The 14,561-nt window shown below is 42.3% G+C and overlaps 1 protein-coding gene across 1 annotated transcript; it reads left to right on the plus strand.

Moving 5' to 3' along the window:
- Positions 1-2,119: 2,119 nt before the first annotated feature.
- Positions 2,120-9,031, plus strand: nes (nestin). The gene is made up of 4 exons (XM_083906741.1): positions 2,120-3,053; positions 3,442-3,566; positions 4,612-4,685; positions 5,724-9,031. The coding sequence occupies exons 1-4, from the start codon at positions 2,220-2,222 to the stop codon at positions 8,411-8,413; spliced, it is 3,723 nt and encodes a 1,240-aa protein (XP_083762867.1). The 5' UTR covers positions 2,120-2,219; the 3' UTR covers positions 8,414-9,031.
- Positions 9,032-14,561: the final 5,530 nt, after the last annotated feature.

Genomic DNA, 14,561 nt, shown 5'->3' on the forward strand with positions numbered 1-14,561 from the left:
CAAAACAATCCTATTTCCGTGTAACACATGTTGCGCAGGCGCAGAACAGGTCGCGCGCTGTCATTATTACACAGTGCTGTGTTCAAATGACGTTGTTATTTTTAGAACTTTTGTCAATTTAAAGTCGACACAGTGTTACAGTCGAGCATTTTTGCCCCACAGCAAGAATGCTGCCAGTTTGAATCCCGGTTTTGGGGATTAAGTAAATCGAAAGGGGTCTTAAACTCAAATGACCATGGGGCCACTAGGCATTTAATCTAGTCAGTAAGGGGTCATTATTGACCATGTACAGTACAAAAGCTAATAGTAAAAATGATTGTAGTGGGTATATTCTTTCAAATATAATCCGCAAATTAAAGTAATTTTGAGGGGAAACAGCCAAGAAGGTAAACGCTACAATCAATTATCAGCAACTGCAATATTGTTTGTCAAAATTTGCATTTTGGTGTTTGTATTGGGTTCTCAGTGAAAATGTCAATGGTAAAAGAGACTGAGTTTGCTATAATATACTCCTTATTCTATTCTGAAGGACTCACCCAACAACATATTGAACTCGTGCGGTAAACTGTTTATTTTAATAATAATAAACAAAATATGCACTGCAAATTGTTGATGCCTTTTGTAATGTGCAGTTGCTGCAGTGTTAAAATATGTCCACTAGATGGCGATATAGAAATCAAACATGAGCTCTCCATGTCATCACTGAAAGCATCCTCACAGTTGGCAGAGGTGGAAAAAGTACTAAAATATTGTACTCAAGTAAAAGTACTAAGTAGAAGTAAAAGTAGTCATCTGAAAATGTACTCAAGTAGAAGTAAAATGGAGTTCATTTGAAATGTACTTTAATTAAAAGTTACTTAGTTACTTTGCGTGGGGTGTGAGGGTAGTAGAAATATGACAAGGGGTCAGAAATTCAAAACTATTTTGGAGCTCACGCGCCCGCCACGACACAGGATATTACGTCACTTTTGACGCACGCCCTCTATGTTCACGCGCCAGTGCTGGTGATAATCACATCATCATTCATCTGGTTCTGGTGTATATTTCCCCCCTGTAGGTCTTCATTGTGCTTCATTGTTATTTTTACTAGTAACGAATAGGATTTATAAAGTAACTAAGTACAATACTTAGAGTCAATACGTACTCAAGTAAAATACAAAATACACAAAAAAAAGTATTCAATACAGTAACTTGAGGAAATGTATTTCGTTACTTTCCACCGCTGACAGTTGGACCTACAAACTCTCGAGACTCTATATGAGTATTTCCGTGTGGAATTGAATCGATCCCCTGCTACAGTTTCATATTATCTCAGGTTTTTATTTGTTTTGAAATCTTTAAACATTTCTGTAACTTTTTCTCCAATGGGAAATGAATTGAGGCAAAGGTGAATTTTGAGGCTATAGGTCAAAGGTGATGACATGACTTGAATAAACCCTTGTCTTCATTATCTGAATCCATACCTTTACTACAAACCTCTTATTTTAGGGTCGCCATTTTTGATTGACACTTCATGACATTTCTGGAAGATATGATACAGTGTCCACCAACCTTGAGGAGGACATTTGAACAACAGATATAAAAGGCTGAAAGGTCAGTGAAGATATCGAGGAGCTCCCTTTTCATTTTTATTGGTTGGTTTTTATCCTCTTGATTTGAATCTTAATGTCTGATGTGGTAATTCGATTTTGATATCAAGCAATTTAAATGTGACCTTTCATCTGTTGCTGATCACTATAATTGTAATCTTTTGTTGTTTCTGCATTTTAGTGACAAACTGTGTCTTTTATTGATTTTTTTCCCGACATCAAATCTGTTCATTTGATACTGTGTCTAGGAAAAGGAGAGTCAGTGATGAAAGAGTTAACCTTGGAAATTACATCACTCCCTCTCTCTGTCCTTTCCCATCTCTTTCAGCTGTTCTACTCCACCCACCCCTTCATGTCATCTCATCTCCCCCTCTCTATCCCTCCATGTCTCCTCTCTCCTCCTTCTCTGGCCCCCAGTCTCCTCCCTTTCCATCCCTCCTCCCCTCTTGTCCATGTGTCCAGCCCCTTCGTTAATTCCCATATGAAAGGGAGGCTTCTTGCTGGCAGTCTCACAACCAGTTCCTCACAAGAGCCACGCACACTCACATCGTGACCCAGGCCTGGACACAGAGCCACTGCCAAATAAGAATCAGTGTATCTCCGTGGGAGGCCTTTGTTTGTAACAGTGACATGGAGCTTCACAGAGTTCATAAAACCTTCCACCACAGTCACCTGGGTGAAGAAAAGCACCAGATGCTGGACCTGAACCGACGTCTGGAGACCTATCTGAATCGGGTCAAACTCCTGGAAGAGGAAAATGGTCTGCTTGCAGAGGAGATTGGAGCTCTGAGACGCAGCAATCGTGGAACTTCAACACGGAGGAAGGGCATGGAGGAGGAGTTGCGGCAGACAAGGCTGGAGCTGGATGCAGCCTGGAGGGACAAGCGCCACACTGAGATGGAGATTGGCAAATTGGCTGAGGAGTTCCAAGCTCTGGACCAGCAGAGACAGGTGGAGGCTCAGTCTCATGTGAAAGCCAAGAAGATGGTGGAGCAAAGCAAGAAGGAGTTAGAGGAGGAGCAGAGGGCACAGATGTGGCTGAGAGAGAAGGTGAGTCAGCTGGAGCACGAGATGAGGCTGCTAATTCAAAACCACCAAGAGGATGCAAACCACTTAGAGGCCACACTCACCTATTCGAGAGCAACAGCGCCACCCATGATGACTCAAAGGGGCAAAGACCAGACACCAAACCTCCAGCAGCTCGGACAGGAGTACTCCCAGAGGGCCAACAAAGCATGGCAGGAGGCAGCAGAGGCATATGAGGGCCAGTTAGCTCAGCTGGAAGAGTCACTTGACCAGGCCAGGAGTCGTTTGACCCAGGTCAACCAGGAGAAGAGTGAAAGCCAACTGAAGCTCCGAGCCCTGGAGAAGGAGATCACTTCAGCTCAGGACGTCAGAGTGCACCTTGAGAAGAGTGCAGACCAACAGTGGAACAAACACAGCCAGGAGATCCAGCGACTGCAGGTAAACCCAGAGCAGCTACACCTGCTCTTTGGATGCTACATAATCATTTTTGTTATCCCAGTAAACAAACTGCTATAAACCACAGGCTTCATGCTCAGTAAACAGTGGAGGTAATTTTAGTTCAGGGTCACAAGGAGGTCAAACACCCATTAACACTTTTAAGGACAATTACGCTAATTTCTCATGGTTGAAAGTCTCAAACCATTGAGGCAAGTCACAGCTGTATGTCTTACAGCATTAATAATTAATTTTCTGACCTATCTAATCCCATCTGAGGACTTTACCTTCTCTCCAACTCCATGAACAACTTTATTTTGACGATGTAAGAATTCTTTTGAGTCTTTTTTTAAACCCTTTCCTCTTCCTGCCGCCCTTCCTGTTTTTCCAGACACACTTGGAGGGCCTGGAGTCAGAGCGAGAGGAGCTCGGTGAGCAGATTGAGCATCTGATCCAGGAGAACCGAGGCCTGCTGCAGATGAAGATGTCTCTGAGTCTGGAGGTGGCAACGTACAGGTACAAGGCACTGTTGACTGCTTTTACACATCAAGGACATTTGATTTGCACCACGCCACTGCATCATACATATATACGGCATACATAAATACATAAAAATAAATACTGTATTCAACCGGAGCGGTGCTCAAACTGCCACAAACAGGCCACAGAAAAGATTGCTGACCTTTAACAAAATATTTCATCATGTAACTTTCATTGTTTGTTTCTTGATTACAGATTTAGATAAATGAGGCATAATCTAGTGAAATTTAATTTAAAGATTTTTTATTTTATTCTATTTTGAGCAAATAGGTGTGTAATATAGGCTCCCTGTGCATCCAGCTAAGCTATCATCAAAACAACTCTTTGGAGCAGCATCAGCCTCTGTTGTCCTGGTCAGAGTAACTTTGGCGCTCCATTCTCCTCCTCCCCTTCCTCCTCCTCCTCCTCCTCCTCGGATTATTGACCCTCACCCTGCAGTGAAAAGCTACCCATTAATGAGCAGTGGGAGTCTAGAATAACACCAGAGGGGAATGGGAGGAGCACAACTAGAGGACACATTTCAATGTCATCCACTGCACATGAAACTGTTCATACACAAGCAGGTTTTTGTAAAGGTGTGCAGATACAAAAAAAAAGAAAAGAATGGAGACTGATGTGGTCCACGTGTGAGTATGGAGACAGTGGTATTAATGCTGCATGAGCTGCTCATCTGCGGTCACGCTCTCTCTCTCTCTCTGTCTCTCTCTCTCTCCCTCTCTCTCTCTCTCTCTCTCTGTGTGTGTGTGTGTGTGTGTGTGTAGGGTTTGTGTGCTGCAGATGGCTCCTCAATGGCGAGGCCTTTCTGTCATTACCATAACAACAGTCTTCAGTCTGTTTCTGCTGCTCAAAAAAAGTTGCCTCTCCTCAGACATTCTCATACACAGCTCTGTTTGTAGCTTCATCTATGGTTCAATTAAAACAAAAAACATGAAAAAAAATCGTAATCTCTTGGCATTCTTACATCTCCAGAAACCACAAATAAAAATAACCTCTGTATTTCTGCTGTTGTCTGTCTCTGTAGAGCTTTACTGGACAGTGAGAGCCTCGGGGGAAACATTTCCCTGTCAAATCCATCAAGACGCATCTCCAACACAGGTAATTATCTAAATAAACAGCATCCATACATCAGCACCATGTCAGCGATTCCACCTGCTGTGGTGTTTAGAGCCTCACCATAAATTCTCTCCCTCTCCCTGTAACATCAATGCTCACCCTTGTAAAGGTATAATTTCACTTAGTCTAACTAAAAGCCATCAGAGTGTAGTGCAGTGGTGGGTGCATGTTTGATATCATATTAGATTAATTGGAGAGTGCAGGCTGGGGGAGGGGGTCGGCTATGGAGGCTGAGCTCGACAATTTTGGTCCTGTAATGTAAGCCACCAATGGCAGTCCCCGAAGGTTACTGAGCCATATGGCTTTAGTTTCCAGTAACATATACGGCAGTAAAAGGAAATGACAATCAATATCTGCCCATTAGTGTCCAAACTCCTCTTAGAGCATATGTTTCAATCATGCTTTGGGGGAGCAGGCTATCCAACATGTCTCCATCAAACATAGATTTCGAGGGATTAGTTGAAGAACTACTTAGCTCTATCAGGATGCAGTGTATTTAGCAGAAGAGGAGAAAAATATTCCTTTATTCGGTTAGTACTGTCGCTCTCTTTTTTCAATAAAAAAGTAAATATTTGATGTTATGTTTCTAGGAACGATGGCTATCTAGTAATGGTGTCAAACAACGTTTTCCCGTGGGAGCATGTTGCTTAAAATGGAAGCAACAGCTGAACCGAAAGACAGCTGTTCTTTGGTGGTCGCCATGTTGGATGTATACGAAAGCTGTTCAACGTCTCATTTCCTTTGTCATCTTGTTAAACCCTCCTCTAGCATGCCAGGAGTTCTTCTTAGATTCTGTAATTGGCCAAAACAGTGTCCTTGCCAGACGTGTGTGCAGAGGGAAATCTAATCAATGGCCGACTCAGCTGGGTTCACCCAGGCTACCTGTGCCCATTACTGTGAATATATATAAATAATATTGCTGTCTGTTAGACAACTTTTTGTGGGTTATCCACAGGTATCAGACCTCTAGAGCAGATAAACTCAATGTGTATTTATGAGCCTTGCTCTTCTCCTCCACAGACGCAGGATTATCTCCTCAAAGGATAAAAACAAATTACCGAACCCAGCTATCGGCGAGTCACAAGACCACTTCAGTTTCACCTCGCACTGCTCTAACAAGAGCAACACCAAGAGCTATAACAACAATAGCACCACTCTGCAGCAGAAAACCCACAACATTCAATGAAACCCCAAATATTTCAAGGGAACCTCCAGATGCAGCAAAGTCAGCAAAACAGGAAAGCCCTTATCCAAAAATTCTGCAGGATGGGGCTGTTGAAAGTTTCAGACCCCAGGAGGTTCATGAGAAAGTCACCTACGCTGAGCCTCTATCGCCACCTAATGAGCAGGAGGCTGAAATAACATTGCAAGACAAAGAAGCTGGAGAGGACAGGAAGGATGTGGCTGATGGATCTCCTGAAGAAACACCAATCATGGAGTGTGCTGTCAGTCAACTTGTTGAGTCAGGACTCAGCAGTGAGCCGCTCCTCGTCAATGAGGAAGTTAGTCTTCATCAGTTTGCAGAACCCAACCTGATCCTGCACCATGTTGGGATGACGGAGAATCTGCATGTTTTCTCAGATGAATCTAATAAGGAAGTGATTGTTGAAGGCCCGACTGAAAATGAAGATACGCAACAGCTACATAGTTCAGTTGAAGTACTGGGGCACAAGGAGTGTCCAGAAAAAGAAATCCAGCATGAGGAAGGGGAGTCTTCGGATTCTGAAACAGAGGCAGTACTTGAACCAACATTTGAATCCAGGACAAGCAGCCCAGTGTCTGAATGTGAGCCAGGAGAAAGTGAGTTCAATCAACTGACAGACTTAAGCCAAGACAAAAACAGCTTTGAAGACCACGCAACAGATGAGGCAAATGTTGAGGATAAGTTGTACCCTGATGGAGAAGAAATGGATACATGGGATAGTGTAATAGAAAGGAAGGTCGTACCGAACACAGACGATGCCATAAAAATGGATGAAGCAAAAACACAACATGCTGAACCAGAGGAGGACATATCAGCAAGAGAACAAAAGCAGGAAAAGAAAGAAACTTGCCCAGACTTAGGTTTAGCATTAGGTGATATTGCTGCTTCAGTGACAGAAGAAAAAGGAGACGATGATGGACAAGATGAGTCGTTACACCAAGAGAATGGAACGCCTCCTGATGAGAAAGAAGACAACGAAGAGGAGGACTCCCAAAATGTCTCGGTGTCATGGAGGACAGAGATAGAGAGTGACAGCTATGCTCAGGATAACACTCTCGCGGACACTCGTCCTCTGATTCGATACAAAAGTGATGAAACTGATGCTAACGCTCAGGCTTCTCACGTGGACGAGAGTGAATCCAGTGAAGGTGAGCTGGAAAAGATGAAAGAGATGGAAAGTGGAATGTGGAGCGAAGGCAAGGCAAAGAGGTTTGGAACTATGGAAGATCTGTGTGAAGAAGGGGAAATGTTGGATGAGGAATATGACCTGGGTTATACTCATATTGAGGACAGGGATGTCAGCCACAGTATGGCTTTTAGCAAACATGATATGAATGATACAGAAAGTGCAGGAGAAATAATACAGGAAGTCCATGAGGAATATGTGGATAAAGACCAAGAAGAATGTACCGAACCCAAGGCAACCACAAAGGTGGACTACGATGAAGAGATTGAGACAGACAAACTTGTGGAGCAGGAATTAGAAAACCTCTCTACAGACAGCTTCTGCACTCACTTTGCACAGCAGCAGATCAGTGAGAGTGAGGATATGCTACATCTACAGGACAAGCCTGTCCAGATGATGGCAAATGAGCAAGAAGACGATCCTGCAGTCGCAGTAATCAGCCAACTTGCATCGGCCACTACAATCATAGATCAGTCTAATGAAAACCTATACGTCAAAGATTTGAAGCCTCTAGCTGATGAGGTGGTTGAAAATAAATATCCAGCAGATACGTGTGCTCCAGAGACAAGAGAAGATGACGATGAACAGTATGTGTCCATGGTCAAACATGTAACAGAAGAACTCCTTGGCCACAGTGACTGTGAGCCTGATTTGGATGAAATAGATGCAGACTCAGTGCCTCATGAACACCTGCATGATGTGACTGTCCCGACTGATGTGAAAGAAGTTACACCTACAGGAGCATCTGAGCCTCAACAATATCTAGATGATGATGTTGTAGACTGCCCTGATCCAGAAAAAGCCGAATGGGAAGTCCTGAAGAACCCAAGTGAGGAACATGATCACAGATTCGATAAAGTCCTCTTCAGTGACAGAGGCTCTGATGAGGGTGTTACAGTGCATGAAGAGGAACCCATTGAATCCTCCCCTGACAGCATCCCAGGAGAAAGTGATATATTTGTGATGAAAGACTCAACACAACTCCTGAGCACTCATGGGAACGACAACAGCCTCCCTGGTGACTTCACCTCTCGCATGAAGAATGAATTCTGGGCATCCTCCTTGGAGACTGGTGCAACTTATCAACCAGATGCTGCCTTTAATCAACAAGCCAATCAGAATCTCCTGTTTAGTGAGAACCTAGTTTGGGGGAATGCAGACAACCCAAATGTGGTTAACGGGAACAGTCTGGTGGCTAAAAAAGAGCAGGAAGCGACACATTCCGAGGTGAAGCAGGTGCTTAGTCGGATTGTTGTTGACCACTCTGAGGAGTCCGAGGTTGAAGCTGAATCCTGGTCATCTGGGGAAGAACCAGTATAAAACAGTATTAACACTTTGAGTTAAACCAGTTTAACACTTGATCTGTTTTAGACAGTGGACAATTATGTTTTTGGTAAAATACATTTACTAAAAAACCCAAAGTTGTGCCTTGGTGCACACCTAAGTGACACTAACCACCAATGTGCCAATTTAATTTTCTCTTGCCTTGTTTCGTAGACATTTTCTTCTTCTTCTTCCTAATTGTTCAGTCTTTCAGAGTGCATGTTGCAGAGGGAGATTAGGAGTTTCTGCATGAGGGAACAGCGTAAAGACAGAACAAAGAGTGTCATTTGAAAGTCAAAGAGTTTATTGATCGTTGCCTAATCTGATTGTACTCACTGATGAAAATCAATGAGACAAGGAGGGTAGGATTCCTTGTATCAGACAAACAGGCAGTGTCTTCTGCCAGTGAGTTCTCTCATTTCACTGGGAAACAATTGATCACCTTTGCATGTGCCAGAATGAAAGGATGGTTCATATTCAAGATTAGCAACATAAAATTGCAAAAATTGTTATTTATTAGATGGAGTACCCAACTGGTTTATCATTTTACTTCCATGAAACTTTTTGTTTTGCTTTCAGTACATTGAGAGTCCAAAATAAACTGCAGTGATACGCCCCAGTCTCCTCGTTTGATTATTTTCATATATTATATTAGTTAATTTTCATTCAGAATGTTCACTTTTCTGGTGAATTTGTTTTAGAATCCTGTTAGCAGATCAGAGGCTGAATCTATGTGTTTCATGACCCAAGACAACACCTTGGATGCACCCTTAGGTCAAATGTGGTCAACAGTTACTCATACTACACGTTACACTCAGGAAACCCAAGACAGCTTGTTTTTGTAAGGGGATTTTTAATTCAATACTCAAAATTATGCTTGAAAAAATGAATATACTGTTGGGAATTGTGGATTCAAAGCTCTAAGATAGCTTGTGCCGGTTAGCATGAATCAAGTGCAATTGCTAGCTCTGTTTACTAGCTTGCTTTCACACACGCACTTAAGCCTATAACTCCTACTTTCTCTACAACTGATGGAAAATATATAAATATACTGTACTGTCTTTGTAGGACACCACCTCTGAACCCTGTCATTCTGAAGGCTCATCCCTGGGCTGGTTCTTTTCTGTTGAGACATAATTGTTTGATTCTCCTAAGTAAGCTAGCCTAGCATGTCAGAATGACAATGAGATTCGTAGGTGGTGTCCTGGAAAGACGTACAGTATTTATGGAGAATCAAGTATAAATATTGGGTTTAAATGAATCAAGAAATCCAATTTTCCCTACAAAACATAATTATACTACACCTAAGAAACGAAATGTTCTCAGGATAATTTTAATTTGTCAGTAAATACAGTGTTGGAAACCAGACAAGGGTGAATTCCAATTCCTTGCTTAACCCTCAATCTTAACCCTCAATCTCAAAAATGCGCGCTCCCTCTAGTGCAAGTGCTGTCCCGATTCTCAGAAAAATTAAGTTGAGGGGCAAGTTTAAGGGCTGTATCGCCCTCAATATTGAGATTTTCCGAGACTACCCTTGGGAGCAAGGGCTACCCAGAATGCATTGCGCGTTTTGAACTAACAAAGATGGCGTCGAAAGCAGTGAAACGAGTGCGATACAAATTAAGTATTTTCTTTGTTAATAGAGATATAAAAATAATGAAAAACCATTGTATTATCTTAGTTTAGGCCCTTATTATGGATTACTGACGTCATTGTTGCGTAACATTTATTTTTATTTTACGATCTTTTGTCAATAGCCGGCCGGTGCGGACAAGCGATCGTTTGCTATCGTTTACTATTCAATAAGCCGTGGTGTGTGGTAACTGTCAGCTGAATATGTCCGTGGTTGTGGTATTTGTATGAGTATCATCTTATAACTAACTGACAACCTAATAACTTGACTGACAAACGGATCGCAATAAATAATCGTGACGTAAATGAGTTATTCTTCTTCTTTTTTGGAGTTGACAGACTGGACGCAGCTTTCGCGTTATTCTGCCCCCCACAGTCTGAAGACGTATCTGCATTTAAGGGTGAGCTTGAGGGTTAAGATTGAGGCTTAAGATAGGAATTGTAATTGGCCCAAAACCCTGTTATGGATAGGAGGACACTGGTTAGCAATGACTGACGTCAGAGGCTTCTAAAACTGAACCTTTTCATAAACCCGTGACATGGTTTTCATCTTTACAGCAAAGGTCAACAAACACAGCTGTGTGCTGCCTTCCAGCAACATCCATCCCCTGTTTCCTTTGGGCTTTACACTGGCAGAGGCTCTGAAGCTGTGTGTTTGTTAAGTGTGTGTCCGGACTTGGCCTCTTCCCAGCTTCACTGATCCCAAAGCAGGCGAGCTAACAAAGCAGCCCCAGGGCCCTGCACAAATAATAGCCATCCCATCAATCCATGGGGTGGTCAAGGAAAAAGAATGAAGCCAGGAACAATGTTTCACCACCACCACCACCACCCACACCCGCTGTCATTCATTAGTCAGTTTACCAAACAATGACGGCTATTTTTGCTGGTGCTCAAATTCAGGCCGGAAGGAAAGCGCAGATGTCCTTGTTCACTGTGGGACTGCTGAAGTGCGGGTGTGGTATAATGGCATTACGGCAGCTGTCTGGCATGTCTCTTTTCTCAATCCATCAATAGAGCTTCTTACCAAAGACTCCCACACTCACTAATCATGATAAGAGGGAACATTACTGCTTCCAGAACAGCAGCAATGTGCTCGTTCACTTGGATATGCTTCTTCTCCGTGTTGTGGGAAAGAATGTGTTTCTACTGTCGTTTTAGTTGTTGTTTCAGTGCCAACATATTAACACAGACTTTTTTAATTAATCTACCTCTACTCTATCTTCTTCCATTTGAAAACTGTTGTCTGTGATATTATCTTTTGGATAACTTCCTGTCTGAACTTTCCCCTCACCTTCCCTGTGCACTTTTTTCAGTCAGGAGGGACATTTATTCACAGAAAAAGAGTTTAAACAGTAAAGAGAACCATCTCGTAGTGCAGGTGTGTCTCCTGACTGGATAACGCCAGGGTTCTCAAACTGTGGTACATGTACCACCAGTGGTACTCGAGCTTCCTCTTCAACTGCTTATACCGGGGTATGTGATCGGAGAGGAACTGAGGAATTGTTGACCAGAGTGCGTACACTCTTAGAAATAAGGGTTCCAAAAGGGTCCTTCTACAAGGGCTGAGGTTCTACCTGGAACCATTTGCTTCTGAAAAACCCAAGGGTTTCTTGGTAACACTAATGGTTCCAGTAAGAACCATTTTGATCCAGAGAACCCTTTAAAACCCCTTTCCTGAATAAAGAGTTTTAAAAGGGTTCTCAGAGGAGCCAAACAGGGTTCTCCTATGAGGACAAGCCGAAGAACCTTATATGGTTCTACTTAGAACTTTTATTATTTATTAAGAGTGTAGAAAGTAAAATGAATTGAATTGTCTGAAATGTGTACCAGTGTGTGAAGTCTATGTGAGGAAGAGGAGGATGATGAGAGACTGTATTTTAACGTTGGTGATAATGGTGTTACTTTGAGAGATCAATATTCTCTCATGTGGTATTTGGTATAAAAAGTTTGGGAACCACTGGGATAAAGGACACCGGAAAAGTTTACATTTACCATCAGAGTGTTTCTATTTAAAATCAACTTTAAAAAGCTGTTTTTTTTATCATGTAAGGATCTCAAGAAATTAACAAAAAAAATAATGATCTTTGTGCTCGACAGGAGTGACCTCTCTCAGTCTGACCTGGGATTGGTCAAGAACTTCCTTCTTCTCTCTGGAATTATATGATTTACATTACAGAAAAGGGTTATTATGGAATCATTAACACATTCTCAATTACGGCGCAGTGTTGAAAACACATATTTTCAATATATTAAAATATGGTTTGGCCTTAACTCAAAAATGTTCATGTTTGAGTAATTTTTTTTTGAATGAAGGTTAAAGTTTGTCTTGAGTTAATGTAGTTTTATAAAGCGTGTGATCATCATTTTTTTTTCTAAGTATACAAGTATTTGTGTGGCTGTGTCGATTCTGAAAACGTTCGGGTCAAAGCAGTCGTCGCCACTGAATCATCCTGGAGGTTGGATTTATCTTTTCTTTGCGGCATGAATCCGTTTATGTTTCTTGGCAACTTGATGCAGGAAAACCCCACGACCGAAGGTCAGAGCAACTGACAACAACACGCGTTCACCGCTCGCCAAGTTTCACTAACAAGCTCCCTGGTTACCACCAAACTTGGCACAGCTGCTGATCAAGATGCAGTGACATATCAACGTGGTGAGAGAATGATTTCCGGAGAATTCGGAGTGCTCGATTGTTCACCTGCTTCTTTTTCTCAAGTATTTTCTTCAGGTTTTTATTATTCTGATGTTTCTGACACATCCTGAGGCCTGGGCACCAACATTTTGTGCATTTAAAAGCATCAGTCTCATGGAAATAAGTACAGTTTAAGATAAAAATGCAGCTTAAGTGGAGTCATTTCTGAGAGGCAACACTGTCTCACAGAGATGACATTCCCACAAAAATAAATTCATAAATACATTCACAAACTATGTAGAAGGGACACATTTTAAAGACTCATATGTACAGCTTTTCTCTTCACATTCTTGAGCAGGTGCATTTGAGTGGAAGACGAACCACATTTTACTCACTGTAAACATTTATAACCAGGAAATGGTTATCATCTCAAGGGTCACGCAGTTAAAACACCATGACTTTGTTACCCTCAGTCATTTAAATAAGTAACAGATTCCATTTAGAACAAGCTTAGAATGTAATATTTAGAAGCCGGACCGTGCTCCACTGCTCCAGTCTTGACCAATGGCTGTCAGCGATTGATTACTTACTACATGAGGAGGTGTGAGTTCAGTCCATTAGGAGAGAAGTCAGCCTCTTTCAGCTCTTTGTGGTGGAGTCTGTGCACATATGTGACCTGCCATCAGTCATCCTGTCTCCATTGATTCACTGTGTAAATGATGGAGGAGGAGGAGGAGGAGGAGGCGTCTCCCCACTTCAAATGTCCATTACATCACGTGTGTCTATATGTGAGCTGCAACAGTACAAGCAAACGGTACATAAGCAATAAATCCATATCTCAACTGGACACTGAATTAAACGCAATTAATTTGATGCTTCCAGAAATTCCTGTAGCTTATATATACATGTATATATATACATATATATACATATATATGTATATATACTGTAACTTGTGTGTGACTAAAACCTTGTTAATATTGATTCAGTGCAGGCATCAATCAATCAATCAATATAGTATATCAGTACATTTGAAGACTAGTGCAACATCTCTTGTTCACCAATGCATTTTTTATGAGCTGGTCAGCATTAGCTGACAACATGTTTTCACACACACACACACACACACACACACACACACACACACACACACACACACACACACACACACACACACACACGCGCACACACACACACACACACACACACACACACACACACACAACGTGGCTGGAAAAGTGTACAGGAACATCTGTGGTAAGTATGGACCTGAGGTCCCAGGAACAAGATGGAAGATGCCTGGAAAGGTGGTTGAGCAGGACAGGGGTAAGATCCTGTGGGACTTCTAGATAGTGGCTAATCAACCAGACATGGTGGTTGTCAATAAGCAGCAGGAGCGTGGGCAGTAGTGATAGATGTGGCGATCCCAAGCAACAGCAACATTAAGAAGAAGGAACACCAGAAACTTGAGAAATACCAAGGGCTAAGAGAGGAGCTATAAAAGTGGAGAAAGGCATATGTGGCCACAGTGGTGACAGGAACACAAGGAGCTGTGACCCCCAATCTGGGCGAGTGGTTCCAACAGTTTCCAGGAACAAGATCTCAGGAGGAACAGTTAAGCTACTGCGCAGAACCCTCAGGCCTCTTGTGAAGGACCTGAGCTTGAGAGGCTAAAGGGCCGTACAATAAACGGAGTCTTTCAGAGACGGAAAGATTATTCTGTACGCAAACATCTGGTGGGAGGAGCTGAGGGGAAAGAGTGTTCAATGATCTATATAATAGATCTATATAATAGAAGCAACGACAAACAAATTCACCTGATGACTCCAGATTTAAAGGTGCCATATGTAAGAATGTGGCCAAAAACGGTTACTACATTCA

Source organism: Microchirus variegatus (assembly GCF_963457635.1).
Source record: "Microchirus variegatus genome assembly, chromosome: 1".
In the NCBI taxonomy this organism is placed as follows: Eukaryota; Metazoa; Chordata; class Actinopteri; order Pleuronectiformes; family Soleidae; genus Microchirus; species Microchirus variegatus.